Source organism: Oryctolagus cuniculus, chromosome 10, assembly GCF_964237555.1.
Source record: "Oryctolagus cuniculus chromosome 10, mOryCun1.1, whole genome shotgun sequence".
Classification (NCBI taxonomy): Eukaryota; Metazoa; Chordata; class Mammalia; order Lagomorpha; family Leporidae; genus Oryctolagus; species Oryctolagus cuniculus.
In genome coordinates this window covers 113,775,801-113,794,825 of record NC_091441.1, presented here as the reverse complement: position 1 = coordinate 113,794,825, position 19,025 = coordinate 113,775,801, and the positions used below count along the sequence as shown (strand labels likewise).

The 19,025-nt window shown below is 59.5% G+C and overlaps 1 protein-coding gene across 2 annotated transcripts in view; it reads right to left on the bottom strand.

The window, feature by feature from the left end:
• Positions 1-19,025, bottom strand: part of FGD5 (FYVE, RhoGEF and PH domain containing 5) — a 113,066-nt gene that overhangs the window by 5,041 nt on the left and 89,000 nt on the right. For both annotated transcript variants that reach the window (XM_051852551.2, XM_051852550.2), the window contains exons 9-19: positions 18,630-18,680; positions 18,062-18,120; positions 12,294-12,365; positions 11,424-11,492; positions 10,650-10,733; positions 9,487-9,566; positions 7,252-7,351; positions 6,336-6,473; positions 5,889-6,018; positions 5,276-5,406; positions 3,190-3,318 (exon numbers count right to left, since the gene is read on the bottom strand). In XM_051852551.2, the coding sequence (XP_051708511.1) occupies positions 3,190-3,318; positions 5,276-5,406; positions 5,889-6,018; positions 6,336-6,473; positions 7,252-7,351; positions 9,487-9,566; positions 10,650-10,733; positions 11,424-11,492; positions 12,294-12,365; positions 18,062-18,120; positions 18,630-18,680 (1,043 nt within the window). The remainder of the gene's footprint in view (positions 1-3,189; positions 3,319-5,275; positions 5,407-5,888; positions 6,019-6,335; positions 6,474-7,251; positions 7,352-9,486; positions 9,567-10,649; positions 10,734-11,423; positions 11,493-12,293; positions 12,366-18,061; positions 18,121-18,629; positions 18,681-19,025) is intronic.

Here is a 19,025-nt window from a genome sequence, read left to right as displayed (position 1 = left end):
TGGAGTATTTTCAACAAATGGTGGTGCAACACCTGGATATCCACTAGGGGAGAAAAGAGCCCTAACCACTGTCTCACACCATGCACAAAAATGCATCTGAGGTGAACCTCCGTCTAAAAACTAAGCACTGCTATTTGCAGAAGAAAATACTCTGTGACATGCAGCAGACAAAGACTGTTTGGCCGTGGCAGACAACAGCCATCAAAACAAAACACTGGTTATAGACCTGCACCAATCACAAGCTCCGTCTCAGGGCGGGCACTCAGCCTGGGGGCCGACACCTGCCCTGCTCACTGGAGTGCCTGGGCTTGATTGCCGGCTCTGCCTCTGACCCCAGCTTGCTGATGATGTGCACCCTGGTAGACAGTGCTGATGGCTCACACAGCAGGATTCCTGCCGCCCACGTGGAAGCCCCAGCTGTGGTGAGCTTTGGGGAGCACAAGGGATTTACCACCACCCCCCCCAGGTGTCTCCACCTCTCAGACTTAAAAAATTGGCTGTGAAGTAAATCAAGAAACAAGCCAAGAGATTGAGAGAATATCTGTGGAATAGTTATCTGACAAAAGATTGGGCTCTAGAATATATAAGTAACCCCCTCAATCATTAACAAAATGACACAACCCACTTTAAAAAATGGGCAAGAGATGTGAATACATCTCTGAATGGCCAAAAAGTACATCAACGTCCAGGGAACCAAAATTAAAACCACTTTGACTTACCACCACACTCCTGGAGAATAGCCCAAAGTCAAGTCAACACCAAGTACTGGCAAGAATGTGACGCAAGCAGAACTCTCAAATGCACAATCCCTGAGCTGCGCTGTGGCTCAGTGAGTTAGGCAGCCACTTGTGACACCGGGAGTGCCAGCTGGAATGCTGGCTCCCCTGGGAAGGCAGTGGAGGAGGGCCTCAGTGCTTGAGCCCTGAACCGACACGGCAGCCCAGGACAAAGCTCCTGGCTCCTGGCTCCGGCCTGGCCCACGTCTGGCATTGGGGTCATTTAGGGAGTGAACCAGTAGATGGAAGGTATTTCTCTTTCCCTCCCTCCCTCTTTCCCTCTCTTGCTCTCTCCCTCCCTCCCTTCCTCCCCACCCCCCTTTGGTGCTCTGCTTTCCAAATAAAATTTTTTTTTTTTAAATCCACACACCTTGGATTGGAAAAAGATGCAGCCATTTCTTATAAAGCAAATGTGTACCTCCCTTGGGGATCCAGCAGTTCCAATCCTAGCTGTTTACTTAAGTGAAATAAAAACTTATGTTCACACAAAAACCCGTATGCAAATGTTTAATGTGGCTTTACACACAACTGCCCGAAACTGGAACAGTGCAAATGCCCTTCAGCTGGTGAGTGATCAACAGATTGGTGTATTCCCCAAACAGGATGGCTCACCACACAAGGAGCGCAGCTTGCCAGAATCAAGCACATGGATGCCTATTATGGCCAACACGGTGAGTGGAAGGAATCGCCCGGGAGTCCATTTACAGCAAGATCGCAAAGGGGCAAAACTGACCAATGGGGGGTGAGAAACAGAAGAGGCTGCTCCCCCGCCCTCGGCACAGGGCGAGGGTAGTTATCTAGAGGTGCAGCATCAACCAAAACCCTTCTAACAGAAGGATACCAAATAGAAGCACATCAGTGCCAGGTGATATGGGCTCCAAGGCTGACACCAGCTTCCCACTGCTGTGCAGCCCAGGAGGCAACAGCTGCTGGGAGACCCAGAGTGGGTTCTTGGCTTCAGGCTTTGACCACCCCCAACCACTGAAGGTGTCTGGGCAGAGTGGGCTGGCAGATGGGAGCTCTCTTATAAAATAATAAAAAAATCAAAAAAGATACACAAATATTGAATTCTTTATGGGGAAATATTTTGAAAAGCAACAAAAAAGAGAGGGAGAACCAGTAGACACTCCATTACGGAGGGCAGAGAGAGAACTGTGTCACCATGCCGTAAACTCTGTCATGTCTTTGGAAGCTGCTGTAATAATGTACACAATACAGAATAAAATGTTAGAAAATAAAAAGGTCCTACACACTGCCGGCAGTCACCTCCCAGGATGGTGCCGTGGAGCGAGTCTGCCATCTCCGGGCCAGCTGGGGGGTCCCTGCGGGGGCACTGGCAGCATGCCCAGAAACCTATCCGTTTCCTCAAAATCTTGGTTTTTGGATGGAATTTGGAAAGTGCCATCCCATCCCTAGAACAAGCTTATTGAGACATCATGTTTGTTCCTCCCTCTGCAGGAAAAATCTGCCGTGGAGCCAACCTGGCTTTAACGCCAGCCGGTGTGGTCACTGCTGTGACTGGGGCTTCTGTCCTCACACAGGACTTACTTCTCGGGCAGTTACTTCAGGGTCACCACCTGCATCAGAGCCTGCATTTCTTCGTCAGCTGTGTCCTGTGCAACAGCAGTTCTGCCCGAGGCTCCGTGAGGAGAGGGCAGGATCAGGCAGCGTGGGAATGGCCTCTGGGGATTCTGAGGGCAGGCCCTGCTGACTCTACTCAGGGCCCCTGGGAACCCAGGCTCTGACACCTGCTCTAGATGCTGCTGCTCGGGCTGCAAGCAGGTGCAGAGCACCTGTCAGTCTGTGACAAGTAGAGGGCGCCTGTGACCGCCAACGACAGGAGCGCCACCTCTGCCGCAGCTGCAGGGCCTTTGAGAGGGAAGCTCTCTGTTCTGGGCGAGAAGGCCTGGCCTGCATCTGGAACCCACAGGACAGAAGCCCTTCGTGTGACCCAACAGGTACAGCCGGGGGCAGGACCTCACCTCTGCCTGCCCCAGGAGCAGGCGACTTCCATGGCCTTCTTGCCTATACTTTGGATGATGTAAGAATACAACTTCCTACAAAGATACACATCTCAAAAACAAAAGCTGAGGTGCGCACTTCAGGGTATGTGCTGCCAGTTACCAGTTAGCCTGGTAAGAGAAGAGGACAGGCAGGAGGGCGGCTTCCTCCACGCTGCCCTGTGGTTCCAGGCAGCCGGGGTGGAGACCAAGCGCAGTGCCTCCAGCACACCTGGCTCACCTGACGTGCTGTGCAAGTCTGTGCCGCACAGGTCTGCGTGCCACACAGGTCTGCGTGCCGCACTGTGCTTGCCTGAGGCCGGGTGGCTCTGCAGGTGGCAGGACACATGCAGACCCCGGGTGGGGACTCTAAGCAGGGGCTCGACCTGAGTGAGTGCGCGCACATCCCCTACCTCGCTGGCCATGTAGGTGTAGAGGACTTTGCCTTTGATGACGAACCAGAGCTTCTTCCAGTGCCGCTTGCCCTTCTTACTCCGGCTGAGGTAGCCGCTGATGGCGGAGCCCTCTCCGGAGGCAGCCACCTGTGGATGGGAGGCAGAGCGGTCAGCACCCCAGGGGGTGGACACAAACACGGCCAAGATGACTTCGCGAGCTCGGGCAGCCTGCTTGTCCTGCTTTGCAGTCTGATGCCTGGGCAAAGTCTCAAGATCCATCCAGTACCAAAGTCAGCAAAGCAGAACTTGGTGGCTGAGGAACAGCATTGGCTGGACGGACCCCGGAGACGCAGGCTTCAAAGTCGCCTCTGGGAGTGCTGTCCAGAGGCTTCAGATCCTGGGTTCCCTCTGCCCAAAACCCAGACCCTTGAATCATGGGCCTTGGGTTCTTCCCTAAAACACAGCCTCACACTTGCAGCTCCTGTCTGTCTGGGGGGTGGGGTGGGGGGGATCCTGCCTGCTTCCTGACTTCCTGCCTGGAGGGCGAGGGTGAGGGCACAGCAATTCCTTGAGCTCTCTGGTGGTGGCAGTGGTGAGCTGGCCCGCGGTGGTGCTCAGGAATGCAGGTGCTCCTTACCGGGGAAGGGGAATCAGATGACGAGACAGGGAAGTCCCCAGGCATTTAATACAACATCTAAAGCAAGACAACCAAAGTGCAGAAAGAATTTCGTCTGACCTCATCTTGCAGGGAGGGGACAGAGGGATCTACTGAAGGCCTCCCCACTGAGATACCCGGAGCGGAGCAGCTCAGACTGCCCGGCAAACATCCCGGAGCGCGGTGAACTTCAATTTTGGGAAAGCTCTCTGCAACCAGCTCAGGCTGTCTTGAGAAGCACCAGGAAAGGGAACTGGCCTTCAACCCTGCGCCTGCTGCAGGAGCTAAGAGCTGACGCTGGCCATGGGCTCTGGCTCCCGCTTTCCCTGCTGGGGAGACGCCACAGAGTGAGAAGGTGGAACGTGCCAGGGGATGCCGACTGCAACCTCCTGCTGGCAGGTGCTTTGTGGGGGTGCTCCAGGAACACGGAGGCAGTGGGAGTGGGGAGACGTGGGCCACCGCTGATCCCACCAAATGCAGGTGTGGCTGGTCATCTGGGGACAGAAGCCTCCAGGGCGTTCCCTGAGGTGGCCCAGTGACACCAGCATCAGCTGCCTGAGTCTAGTGGTGTTCTCAAACTCCCCGCCCACGGCCCGCTCTGGTTTCATGAGCCTGACTCACACGCACCCCTGAGAGCTGTAGCGGCTTCTGTTGGTCTGTGGAATGGGCTAGCTCAGTAGACAGTGGGACAGCCACAGCCTACGCAAACACAGCCTGGGTGTATGAGCGAATGTGAAATGACCTCTAAGCTGGATTAAGTGACAGAGAAGAAACTCACTTTTCACACATGGTCTCTTGGGGGGAAAATTAGCACATCTATGCTATTTCCAAGATCTGACTTGCAGAAGGAGTAAGGAAAGGCACAGAACTGCTGTCCAGGTTTTCCAGTCCCTAGCATTTTTTTCAGCCTTTGCCACCTGCTACTTGGTCATGAATATTCATGGGGAACCTCAGTGTGCCGGGCACACACTGGCAGAGCTATGACTAGAATACAGACACGGCCTGGTCCCCAGCGGCATGCAGCCGAGTCTAGGCAGCCCCGAGCTGTCCAGAGTCCCAGGGCCCCCAGGGTGACAACACAGCAGAGCTCAGAGGGCCTGCGGTAGGCAGCAGCTCCTCGAGACCACGGTGTCCAGGGATGCACTCAGTGTCCACTGGGCACATGCCCGGTCTGGGCCATGGGCCAGAGAAGCGAGAAGGCAGGAAGATGCCTCCTGGCTCCGTCCACAACTGCTCCCAGGCCCGCCCTCTGCCACCAAATGGGAGTCTCCTCTCACGCTGGGCACGGCTGGCAAGGAAGCCGGGGCACTGGCTTCTGGGTGTACCTGGCACGTCTCCCACTAGGAACCCTCTTTGTCCCAGAGAAACTGGCCAGGCGGGGATGGGGCAGGGGGTCTGACCCTGCCAGGTCCTCCCCGACTCCCCTCCAGGCGGCCAGACCCGCCCTACCTCCGTCAGGGCCGAAGGGACTTTCTTCTGCTTCTTGAAGGCCGCAGGGTTGATGCCTTGGAAGACGGACGAGAAGGCGCTGCCCGAGAAGCGAGGCGAGGACAGGGGGAAGCTCATGCTCACGGGCCGCTCTGCGGGGTGACAGTGGGCAGCCTGCGAGTCCCATGGGGTGCTGGGGCCGGCCTTGCCCCTCCTGCCGACACCCGCAGAGCTGTGCACCTGGAGAGCGGACGCTTGCCCAGGGCCACAAGTGGCTCTTCTCCAGGACTGGGCTGTACCCCCATGCCCCGGGTGGCCCAGGGATGGGGGAGGGAAACGCTTTTCCTCCCCCCTGCCTCTGCCTCGGTATGGCCTGTGGGGAAGCAAGGAGTCTCCCACGGGGCCGCCTCAGCTTCCCCCAGCTCTTCTCAGGGGGCGCCATGCCCCTCCCAGCCCACAGCCCCTCTGCTGTCAGCCTGCAAGTCCTCCTGCCCTTAGGAGGGCCCCACGGAAGTGTTCCTTCTGGGAGCACTGGGCAGCTGTCCCCAGAGCCAGAACTTTGAGGAACTGTCTGGCAGGGACTGGAACCTCTGCTTCCTTGGGGCCTCTCCCCCTCCCCTGGTGGCAGGGTTACCTCTCAGCAGACCGGGGACGGGCCCGCCCCTCTTCTTCAGCTCCCCGAAGCAGCCGTCGCAGACCTTGGCCATGCGGTCCTTGAGGTACTTCAGGGGATACTTGTTCCGCGAACAGTTCCGGCACACGATCTGCAGATGTGCAGACAGCACGGGCCCTGGCTCTGTGTGCCTGCCCCGCCGCCTCCAGGGGCCCCGCGCTGCCCCCACCCCGCTGCACCTTCCTTGTCTCCCAAGGACGATCAACAAGGATGCTACCAGCTTATTCTGAAAACACAGCAATGCCATGGGCTGCACCTGAGATTTGGAGCCCTGGGCAGAGGGGGTCAGTGGAAGGGGAGCTCCTCTGGGTAGGTACAACCATGCCCGGCTCTGGGCCCAGGCACAGCAGCAGCTGCCTGGCCCCAGCCCCGCCCCCACACACATGCCCACCGGCTGGGGAGACTCACCTTGCCACAGGCATGGCAGTGGTGGCGCCTCAGGGTGAGGGAGAAGTCGCAGCCACAGTTCATGCACATCATGACGTGTGTGACAGGCACCAGGGTGGGGGGTCTCTCGCCCAGGCTGACTCCCAGCCTCTCCCGGATCTGCAGCAGGGGCATCAGGCGAGTGGTTTGCTCAGGACAGTGCTGGCCACAGCCGAGCAGACCTTGCCCCTGATCTCATGGGGTGCAGTGGTCTCTCATTCTGAAAACCCCTGGGCGCCTCTGTTTTGCTAATGGCAGTGGGAGACAGAGCTGGACCATGAGGCGCAGCTGGGGGTGCTGTGCTGCTGGCCGCACAGAGCTGCCCCACCAGCTACTTGTGGGGAGCAACCCGGACTAGACTGAGTTACTGGAATTAAGACTTATTCTATGCATCTGCTCTCCCACAATATGGCGCTGGGAGAGAAGAAAACAGCTTCTACACAGGTGCCTCCAGTTCAGCCAATAAACTGTAGGACTCGCTCCTGATTGGAGGAGAGCAGCGTACTCGGCGTGTGGGCAGCCGAGTTGGGATTGGTGGAAGAGGACTATAAAGGAGGAGAGAGACGGCATGCACCAGGAACATCTAAGGGGAACATCTATCTGAAGGAACACCTGTGCAGCCCCCGAGAGCTGGCCGGTGGTGTGCCGCTCCCCCGCGGAAGTGGGGAATGTGGCAGGGGGAACCGCCCTTCCACGGAGGTGGAAGGGTCGGTAGCCAACCCGGGAAGAACCAGCAGCAAACCCGGGGAGGGCCGAGCAGACGAAAAGAACAGCGCAGGGTCCTGTGTCGTTCCTCCACGAAGAGGGGGAGCGACATAATGGTGCCGTGACTCGGATATGAAGCCTAGGCAGGGTTCAGTGTCGCTCCTCCACGAAGACGGGGAGCGACACTACTCACCTCCACGCTGTGGTGGAATGCAGCCAGGGCCTGGGCCTTGTAGTCCTCGGGGAGGGCTCTGCTCAGACAGCCGTACCACTCGTCCCTTTCTGCACAGGAGCTGTGGGTACGGCAGCAGTGAGCCCAGGCAGGCACCAGCAGGTGGAGCCCCCACCCAGCTTCCCCTCCCTCGGCCCCAGACCTCAGCCACCAGAACCCGGCACTGGCAGACCAGGTCTGACCCTGAGCCCCTCACGTATGAGTGGCATGCACATAGACATGTCCTCTGGGCTCAGTGCTTCGTGGGAATCCCAAGAATCCTCTGAAGGGAGGTGTGGGAAGTGGAACACCATGTCCATGGCAAGCACTGTGCAAAAGCGAGGGCATCAGGCAGGCCTGGGGGTCCACATGTTGGGAGGGTCCAAGGCCTGGGTACCCTGTGGAGGGCAAGGGGAGGAGGGGAACTGGCCAGGGTTAACCTGTCTCAATCTTCCTCCCAACTCTCCCCCACAGCTCCCCAGACACGTGCTCACTCACGGGATGGACCTTCCAGGCACCCTCTCTGCCTGGCAGGGCTTCCAGAGTGGTAAGAGCCACACCTGGTCTGGGAGTTGCCAGAGCAGTGGTACCCTGGCCCAGGCCAGCAGCTAGCTGCAAATTCTCACAGTGTCCACTAGATGTCGCACCTACCCTGCACATAAGCAGTGGCCTGCCCCTGGGACCTCCATGCAAGAAAAAGGGACCAGTTGGGGCTGGAAGGGAGGGAGGGTGGCAGCCAGAGGCCACGTCACTACTGCTGTCCCTGGGGGCTTCAGCACAAACAGACTAGGCCATCAGGAGAGTGACAGTGGTTCAAGGTCAGAGAGCGAGGCCCTGCCTAGGGAGACGGGCAGCCCCACCTGAAGGTCCGAGCCTGACCTGTCCCAGCCTCATGTCAGGCAAATGGACACCATGCTCTGTGCTTCCTGCCCGATTTTCTCAAGAGCAGAGGAGAGGTCACGACACTGCACCTCCAGGGAGTTTCCCTCACCTGCCCACAACGGGAGGTCACTCGAGACTTTCCAGGGCCTCATCCATCCCTCAGCCCCTGGACAGTACTGGACACGAGCTCCAGGTGACAGTCCTAGGACTGAATCCCAGTTCTGCCTCACGTGATTCTGTCACCTCCTCCAGGGATCAACCTCCCCACACAGGAGAGGGGCTGGAAGCTCCCCTAAGGGTGAGGAGGCCCCCGAGACCCGGCTGGTGTCCACGGCCTGTGACTGCTGTCACCACCGTCCAGATCCACCTGACAGCTCAATGTCCCGAGAACATCAAGGCTAAACTGTCTGTGCTCCAGGCACTGTGGCGTGGCTGCTGAACGCTCATGAGCCTCAGGGCCATGCCCACAGGCAGGATGACCCCCACACAAAGGGCCCACGGGCACCCAGGCCATGCTGGCCGATGGCGAGGACAGCCCAGCTGCAGGAGCCCCACCCTACCCCACCATGCCCACCTGGCCTGAGAGCTCCCTCCCTGGTCTGAGCCCCCAGAGCTGGAGCTCACCTTGCCTTGAGAGGGGACGTGGGGAGGGAAGAGGGAGCCCTGGAAGGCCGCAGCCTGAGGGTGTGATGAGGGACCCCTGCTGTGGGCAGTGTCCCACAGCGTGTCCGCCTCAGATCCCCATGGTGAGGTGAAATCCACAGCCCAGAGCAATGGGAGTGGGGCCTCTGGGAAGCCACCAGGCCACGAGGTAGAGCCTCCTGAGTGGGGTTTAGTGTTTGTACAAAAGTGCCCGAGGGACCCTGGCCCTGTCCACCTGAGAGGACAGCAGGACACCAGGCAGGCACCATCCCATTGAGAACAGGCCTTGCCAGAGACCGAACCTGCCGGCACCTTGCTCTGGGCACCTGGCAGCCTCCGGGCTGTTGTCACTGCAGTACACGGGGACAGAGCTGCCCATTGTTGGCCTGCACACAGGCCAGGCCCTCCACGGCCTAAGGCAGGAGCAGGAGATGGTGTCTTAGGCACCCACAGGTCGTCTGCAAGCCTGAGACACGGTTGAGTGTGACCACAAGTTTCTCATAAAAAAAAACCTCATGAACACATGCATTTCTTCTGGAGACAGATGCCAGTTTTTAGCAGGTTGTCAATGGGGCTGAGAATGACCCCAAATGGCTAAGAAACCTGCTCGGAGGTCCTGGCATCCCAGGCCGGCAAGATGGACGCGCAGGCCCACCCTGCCCCTGGCCCCCCCCCCCCCCCGCCCCTGCCCACCTCGCAGACAGCAGCAGGCAGGACTCCGGAGTCTCGATCTTCAGCGCATAGGGCACCTTCTCCGTCACAGGGCGGCTGACCTGCAAAACCACGGGCAGCTCCCTTCAGGAGGGGGGGTGGGGGCAGGGGCGCTGGCCAGAGCTCCTGAGGCCTGCCATGCTCCGAGCCTCAGTTCCCACGTCTGCAACGGGCACACCTTCCATCTGTGATGGCAGAAGCTGCCGGAGAGGATGAGCTGCGCACGTCCTCACTCACCCACCCCCAGGAAGGCTGCCTCCCATGCCTCCCACAGCCTCCCACAGGCCCCTGGGCTCCGAAATCGAACAAGCTTGCTGAGACACATCCAGCCTCCCTCCCCTTCCAGGTGAAGAGCCTACAGGATCAGGAGGGACCCTCAGGCTCTCCTTGCCAGTCCAGTCTGCCCTGGACACCACCACCACCTCCTGCTGCGCTGTCCCCCAACAGGGCGGGTGTCGGCGCCAGAATCGGCTTCCTAAAACCTCTCGTTCCCCGAGAATCCTGGAGGTCACACAGGGCCACCCACAGATGCACACCCAGGGTCACAGAAGCCAGGTGTGGGCAACCCCGTGCCCTGATGGCTGACAGAGGGTGTGACCTGGCCCTGGGAGGGGAGCAGGGTCTGGCCAGGGAGGGACCCTGAGGGCGTTAGGAGCAGCCATCAGCCATCACACAGGACAGGTGCTGTTGGTGTGAGGTCCCAGAGTCAGGTTCAGAGACAGATGTGGGGGTGGCTTTGCCAGTGAGGAGCGTGGTCAATGAGCTTTCAGCGGAGGAAAACAAAGCCCTGGGCACGGATGGGGCAGGGCCTGCACGCGGCTACGTGCTCCATGGGGATGACCAGCAGGCGCCCCAGCGCCCTGCACGCTGCATGCCGCGTCACGTGTGGTTGGCACAGTTGAGACAAACGACCGAGCGCCTGCTTGCGCTGCCTCCAGGTCTGCCTTTACGCACCGTTCCCCGCAGGCCGCCCTTCCCTGGCTCCGTCCCACACTGGATCCAGTGTTACCCACACCAAGGGCCCCGGGGCCAGTCCTCTGGGGGGCCCTCCCTCCCTGGCCTCTGGCTGCTCTGGGTGCCCCTGGCCGTGGGCAGTGGGGCTGCTGCCTCCTCCGCCCCCAGGGTGCCCAGCACCTGAGACTTGCCTTCATGCCGGCCACGGGCAGCGAGCTCTTCAGCCGGTACTTCCCGTCCTTCAGGGGATAGGTGTACAGAAGCATGTCACTCATCTGTGGGGGGGACAACACGGCACATGTGGCCAGCCCAGAAGGCTGTGCAGGGCTGCTGTCGGGTGCACAGACACGTGTGCTCTGGGTGACAGGCGCACAGGCGCTCAGAGGGGTCGGAACCAGAGCATTCACGGCAGCTCTGCGCCTGATGGCCCCGCAGCACAGGGGCCGCCGGCCAAGCCCGCTGTGTCCACGCCACGGAGCCCTACCTGGCAAGCAGAGGTGACTTATTGCCAACGCACGCCACGGTGTGTTTCCTCATGAGGCTGCGAGCAGCAGCCATGAAGAGTGACCACGAAGCACAGGAGCGGCAAGCAGAACCCGCAGATAGAAGGCGAAAGCCGCCCAGAGCCCCAGGGGCCCCGAGATGGGTGCGGCCTGCCACCGCCCGGCCCCTCCCTGCTGCACGTCTCATGAACATTAAACCACGCTAGGCCTCCTGCACGGGGGACAAGGTGCCGGACCGGGGTCATCGCCCTGAGTTCCTTCCAGGCCTCAGCGGCCGACCCGCTGGGAGACCCGGACAAGACGGCTCTCCTGTCTGCGCGAGGTTCTCTGGTGCACCGGGCAAGAGCCTCATCTTGAAGACTGCTGCGGTCCTCCCTCCGTCCTACCGCCCTTGGCTATTGGCCCCAGAAAATTCTCAGAGCTCGACAGCTCCGGGGCTTGGTTCTGGGGCCGGGGACTCACCAGAAACAGGTGCCGGGGGTGTCTGCTCCTCCCAGTCACTTTCAGCAGCGTCCCTTCCTTCACAAACTCCTGGAGGGGTGAGGCAGAGTTGGGGTCCGGGGTAGGAAGGCGGCAAACCTGTCACAAATCCTCCCGGAGAGCCGAGTGGCTCCGGGACAGCCAACCCAGCCTCGGGGCAGCCACCTGGCAGTGCACCGAGCCCCGCCCCGAGCTGCTCACGGTGGTCCGGCCACGACTCCCACCCTGTGTGCCACTGCCGGGTCCGCTCAGACCAGAGGGCCGGAAGCTTTGCTCACACAGCTGACAGCTATGGGCAGCAGCTATGGCCCCCTTAGTATCGGACCACAGGGTCAGTAACTAACGAGTGGACTCGGGTCCCAGCCCAAGTGCTCCATGTGATTTCACACAATCTCCCCAGGCCATCTCCCCTCCTTCTGCCTCCTGTTCCTCGTGGACCACCACTGGCGAGGATCATGGTCTTTACCACTCTGCAGCCGAGCTGCGTGTTCTCCACCCAGAAGCTGGAACGGGAGTCAGTCAGTGTCCTGGAGGAGGTTATTTTTAAGGGACTGTATGGGGCTCACTCTGGAAAGCTCTCTGCTTTCCTGGCGACTGGGGGCTCAAAGCACTGGTGCCTTTTGTAGTTCAGAGAACCGCAGCGAGCACGGGCCACTGGCACTGTGCCTCGCGGCCGGCCGAGAGCACGGGCACGGAATGGACAATGCCGGGGGAGGTGGTCGTGGGCCAGTGGCGCGAACCCAGACAGCTTGCACCCCGCCCCCCTCCTGTCTGGGGCCAGCCGGCTCACCAGGGAGGCTTATCAGCCGGAGCCGCCCGGCCACGGCCCCTGCCCGGCGGCGATGCACTCACCCTTCCTGGCTGGAGGAGATCCCCTTGGCCTCGAACGCTGTGCTCGATGTGGACCAGCTTCTGCAGGTTTTCCTGCGGCCAGAGCGGGAAGGGGGGAGGCGGTCAGAGCCCCCGTGAGGGTCCTATCTCTGCTGCCAGGGCTGGGCTGCTTCTGTTTCACAGGAGGGAAAAGGGGCCCAGAAAAGCACTGCCCAAACTTCAGCCTCCCAAGAGTGGCTGGGTGTGCAGGCCGCCAGGGCGGGGTGCTGTGCATGACCAGGCCTCTCCTGATGGGCCCGATGTCTGCCATTGCAGTCTGCCTGGGTGCCACGGACACAGGCACATCTGACACTCTGTCCGTCTCCGGCCTCCTCCTCCTCCTCGAAGCCTGGAGCACCCAAACTCATTAACCAGGGACATCGCACTGTTGAAGCCTCACAGCTGAAAACATATGGTGCTTGGGGCCACCCACTGCCCTGTAGCCTCTCACTGTATAACCCCCAAAGTGCAGCCCTGTGCAAGCCCTGCGCGGTACACAGCTGTCCCCCGAACCTGGCACAGGGCCAGGTTACAAAGACACATAGTGAGGTGAGAATGGTGTGCAGAGAAATCAGCTTGAGAAGCCTTTTATGTTTCCCATGGTTTGGGGTATAAAATCCCACACGGTAACCATGTGCAAGAACAGCTAGTTTATGACATAGAAAGCTGCAGGAGAACGTGGCTCCTGCGCTGACAGTGAGAAAAAGCCGGGAATCTGCCCATGAGACAGCGGCGACAATGACTGAACTGAGGACTGACGAGCCCTGCAAGGATCCGGCTGTGGCCACACCACGGGAAGAGGTAGGAGGCCCCAAGGAGGCCACAGGCCAGCAGCTGCAAAGTTCACAGGCATGGAAAGCTCAGGTGTGGGCTGGCGGCACAGGCAGGACTGACACAGCCACAGACCCTCCTGCAGGCTCTGCTCCAGGGGTGGTGGCTGCGGCCCCCATGGGTTGCAAAAGCATGGAAGTGGCCAGGGCAGGGCTGGTGCAGAGCCCTGCGCACTTCTCCCAGGCCTCTCAGTGGCTCAAGGCATCAGTCACTGGGGAAGGCCAGAAAACTCTCCCACCCCTGGAGCCCAGGCAAGGATGCTCTGCTTCTGGGAAGAGTGGGAATGAAAGCTGCCTGCACACAGGGAGGGGAGAGCCACCCCACAGGCCCAGCACCAGCACCATTCAGAGCTCAGACACGGAAACCTGTCCCCGCCAGCCCCAGGACCGAGTCTGAGTTTGGGTGCCAGGGAGGGGAGGGGCTGGGATGCTTTGCATCCCACTGGGGTGGATACAGGAAGAAAGCTTCCAGTGTCCACTATGAGACCGGTACTGGGGCCAGTGCTGTGGCACAGTGGTTTAAACCGCCGCCTGTGATGCTGGCATCCCATATGGGCACCGGTTTGAGTCCTGGCTGCTCCATTTCTGATCCAGCTCCCTGCTAATGTGCCTGGATAGCAGCGGAAAATGGTTTATGTGCTTGGGCCCCTGCACCCATGTGGGAGACCTGGTAGGGCTCTCTCTCTGTCTCTTACTCTTCCTCTCTCCCTCCCTCCCTCTCTGTCTCTCTCTCTAAAACTCTGCCTTTCAAATGAATAAATAAATAAATCTTTAAAGTGGGGGAGAGACTGGTACTGAGGAACAAGGGGGGACAAGAGTGCGAGGAAGAGACGCTTTCTGTCTGGTGCACGGACTGCAAACTGTGGGCCTGCAGCACCACAGGCCCCAGCAATGCTCAGGGTAATGGCAATTCTGTTGCTGGAGGAACACAAAGGCTGGGGACAGAGGGTGAGGATGATGACAACAAAACTCAAACCACTCAACTGCCTCTACACCCAGCACCAATGGCACGCCCAGCAAAGAGGCCTGCCCACTTCCAGGGGAGCAGCTACAAGGCTTCCATACATAACATCTGGTGTTCAGATATTGTGGGAAACAGGCATATGCTCACACAACCATGGGGGAACCCTCCCACATCAACTGCAGGACAGAAAGAATTCAACAAAACCTGATCAGAAGGTGGCGCGAGTGCTGGAACTGTCTGATGGGGACTTGTTAGGGCCTGGTGGGAAGGGGGGTGATGTACATGGACAGACGGGGCACTGCAGCAGAGGCACAGACGACACAAAACAGGAGGGCTGGCACTGTGGTGTAGCGGGCAGAGCTGCCGCCTGCAGTGCCGGTATCCCATATGGGTGAGCTCCTCCATTTCCAATCCAGCTCTCTGCTATGGCCTGGGAAAGCAGTGAAAGATGGCCCAAGGCCTTGTCCCCTGCACACAAGTGGGAGAACTGAAGAAGCTCCTGGCTCCTGGCTTCAGATCGGCCCAGCTCCACAGTTGCGGCCATTTGGTGAGTGAAGCAGCAGATGGAAGACCACTCTCTCTCTCTGCCTGTCTATAACCCTGCCTTTCAAATAAATGAATCTTTTTTTTTTAAAGACTCAATGGGAAATGCTTATCAGTTTTTGAGAAGCACAAGAAAGGAATTCCTCTGACAGATGTAGCAGCAAACTGAATACAGCTGAAGAGAGAACTATGCACTTGAGGCCTGATCAGCAGAGACCCAAACTCGAACATGAAGAGAGTGGGGGCTGGGGCATGGAGAATGACCAGGGCACCCAGGAGACTTCCCCAAGATGCGGGGATGACAACCAAGCACAGCGCCAAGGAGGCTGAGGGGCACAACAGGGTGGACACCACCCCATCCCTGCCACAGACGCATCCCAGTCTAACTCCAGAGTCAGACACAGAGGGAGCTTGAAGGCAGCCAGAGCAAGGGGACGCTCATGACATAAAGGACCAGCTAAGTGCCACAGCGGACTTCTTGTCTGAAACTATGGAAGCCAAGGCTGCAGCCACACCTTCAACACCGAAAGAAAAGTCTGGTCAACCAAGATTTCTAATACCCAGGAAAAAAAATCCTTAAAAAAGGAAAGCAGATTCAAGGACTGAGTAAGTGGATGAGGGATGGGAGGAGCCAGGAGTCTCACTGGTGGACAGGGAATTACAGGTAAGCAAGGGGAGGGGGCTAGCATAATCCATGTGAGAACAATGAGAGCTGGGAGTATCAGTAAGAACTGTGTGTCACTCAATGCAAACACAGATGGTTGTGTGTGGAAATACACAGGTACACACACATACATACACACACAGTACACATAGGTACACACACGCAGACAGGTATGCACACACATGCATATAGATAGGTACAGGCACATAGGTACACAAACGCACACAGGTACAGACAGGTACACACATGCACATAGGGGCACACAGGTACACAGGCATGCACACAGGAACACATGCAAGGCAGCTCTGTGTCAGTTAAAATGGCCAGAACAGTGTGAGCACCGCTAGCGCCATCTTGGAACCAGGGTTTCTCGGAGAGGTGGCTGACTCTAGGACTGGGGTGAGGACCGACTAAGACGGGTGAGCCTGGAGCACCTTGCAGGACCTGAAAGCAAGGAGGAGCTCCAACGAACTCTGCAGGGAGGGGCAGGTGCTGTGTGGCACACGGATGTGTGGGAGGTGTGTGCGAGGTTGGGGTCTGACCCCGTGTATCTCCTGCACCCGGAAGTCAGGCCTGGTGGTCAGGACAGGCTCGAGTTCAAATCCGGCTCTCACAGCGACAGCAAAGCAACCTTCCCTGCAGACCAGAGTGCTCACTGCTGAGGCAGAGGCGGCCGTGCCTCCCCTCAGGGCAGTCTGAGTGTGGGTGCCGTGGGGCCCACGGCCGCATCTCCTGGCAGCGGGTGGAGGTGGCGTTTTCCTGCACAGACTTCCCATCCTGTCTTCCGGGCTGCTCCTCTCTATGCCTTCTTCTCCACAAGACATGGCACAGAGGGGTGGGGGGTGGTTTCCTGAACCCAGCTATTTCAGTCGTGTTCCCAGAAGCACCTCCAAGCCCCCAACACCGTCGGCGTGTCTATAGCTAGGGCTGGCCCCCAAATGCACGTCTCAATGGTGGCAGTTCGACCACAGTGGCCTGTGGCAGGTGGGCCCCGTTTTGGGTGTGAGAGTTGGGAACAGGTCCTCTTGTGCATCCTACCTCTGGCCCAGCTACCTTTGCCGGGAGTTCTGGTGATGTTCCGATGTGAGCCTAAACCCCAAGTGAACGCTGCCTCCTCCAGGAAGCCTCGCCTGACTTTCTAGCCTGTGAGTGCTCCCTAAGCTCTGCTGAAGGCAAAGCCAGGGCACTGCTGGACACACTGTAACAGTATCCCATCTGGTTCCCAGGTGGAGAACAGATAGGTGAACGCTAGGAACTGCCCACGCAGGAGGGGATGGGCCTCAAGCTGGGAGCCGGCGGGCGGGGCGGGGGGGGGGGGGGGCTTGGTCCTCAGGAGCTCTCAGTCACGGGGCCCAGCCTTGGGGTCAGGTCTGTCTGGGGCCCAGCGGCCCTGTCGAAGGCAGAGTCCCTGCCCAGTTCCAGCAAGCACGGGTGGGGGCCTCGGATCCACACAGGCCTGGGCCAGCTGTCCACAGCCGTTCTGGGAGATGACGCTGAGCGGCCTGGAGAGAGCCTGGAGGGCGTCTGGCCACGGCCCTTCAGTCCCTCCCTCCAGGGCTGACAAGCACATGCGCTCCCCCCAGGACTCGGCCCTTGCTGACCTCACTTTGCTCCTGGGAGCAGAGGCAGTGCTGGCTAAGGGGAAGCGTGGGGGGCCCAGGCCCTCTGAGGCTGCGGCACGGCCCGGCCCACGGCACCTCTGCTTTGGGCTCCCTTGAAGGAACTGCACTGCACGCACAGGATGCCAAAGCCGTCGAGGGCGGGGAGCTCCGCAGACATCGGCGGGGGGAGGGCCCAGGGCCAGACGCCGAGGACACACAACTGACCCGCCCCAAGATCAGCCCTGGAAACTTGCCTTCGGCCTCCACACTCAGACACTCCAGCTCCCGTCTCGACTCCGCTTCCTCCCCTGTGCCTGTGCCCTGGTCAGCCCCTTTCCTCCCTCTGTCTTGTGTACAAACCCCATCCACGGGCACCTCTACTGCATCCTCACAGCCCCAGCTCCCTTCTCTGAACTCTGCACCATCCCAGCTCCCTCTCGTGACGCCGGTCCTGCTCAGGTGCACCACACGTTGAAAACCGGGATTCACACCTTGTCACCTCGGCGTCTCCTGACCTCAACAGAGCACCAGACTTGACACTCAGCAAGCGTCCAGTCAGGGCTACTGTCCTCTCTCTGCCTCCACCTTCACCGCCGCGGTGAGGATGAACAATCACCGGCATCATGGGAGACCTGAGTAATGGATCACCGAACTTTCTTCCCACTGGGCCAGGACTCAGCCTCGGAATCATTCTCAACACACAGCTCAGTGGAGCAGTAACTACCTGGACACAGTAACGATGGTAACTATGGAAATGCAGCTGGGATGCAGGATCAGGCTTGCCATCCTTGGCAGAAACCCAGTAAGCCCCGGATGAGCGTGCAACACACATAGGGTCTTAGATGTCTTGCTAAAAACGTGCATCTCCAAACCTCACCCAGACACCACCTGGGAAGGTCTGAGGTAGGCCTTGCAAGGCACGGGGTACCGAAGGTCCCAGGGCTGATGTGGTGGGCTCGGACAACAATCGGGCATTGCTTATCAGGCCTGGGTTTGAATGGTGAACCAGAGAAGGACGCACAGCAACTAGGGCCACACAGCACATGACAGCACATGACAGGGCCAGAACCCACTAGGCCATCCCTAGTGGGTGGGGCAGAGGGTGGGGCATCCTGGGGAAAGGGGCAGAGGTCTGCAGCCGCACTCACCCCTTGCTCCATGCTGTCGTTGGCACGGTCCGTGACTTTGGAGATGAGGGTCAGCACAGCTGGGGAGGAAAGCAGGCGGCTGGCTCAATGACGGGGCCGCCCTGCCCTTTCCCCATCCACTCGCCTCTGCTCTGCCCTGCCCCGACCCCTCTGCAACAGCCAGCTCTGGGGCGGGCGCCAACTTTCCTCACTTTGCTGTGTCACAGGCCCCACCCCTGCTCTGCCACTGCCCAAGTGACCTTGACAGTGACCTGGCCACTCCGTGCACTGCACGTTCCAACAGGGACGCCACGGAAAGTCCCATGCAGGGACAGTCACACAGGACTGGGAGGGAATGGGGAGATGAGGGTGAGCTTTTCAGACCTGGCACCACCTCCCGTCCCTGATTCCTGGGGACCCCTCCTCAGCTTCAGTCCACCCCCAGGGAGCTTCCCGGTCAAGTAAAGGCGAGTTTTCTCAGCACGGCCACTGGCGGGCAGGAGGCCGTGACCCCACAGAAGAGCCCCGGGCAGGAACAGGGGCCAAAGCAGGAATGAGCGTCCCTCCCCTTGGGGTTTGGTGGGCTTACCCTGCGTGTTGTCGTACTCGGCCGAGTCCGGGCACAGGTTATTTAAATAGTCTGTGGGCAGAAGCAGAGCCAGGGGTCAGCGACGCCGTCGTCCCCACCCTGGCCACACCTGGGCATGTGCGCCTGTGTCTAGAGGTGGGAAACTGTCCCCCAGCAGTGGGGCACCCACCCTCTCATTGCCACCCCAGGACCACCCTCCACATGGCTGCCACTGCTAGTCACTGGGCTATGCCTTGGGGCACAACAAGGTACAACCCTGCCCTCCCGCAGCACAGTGACAAGCAACATGGCGGGGCGGGGCATGTGCTCGGAACCTCTGGCACCTGCACGCCCTGCTCCCTGCCCAGCCTCTCTCCACCGCACTCCTCCTGCTCGAGCCACACTGGCACCCTTGCC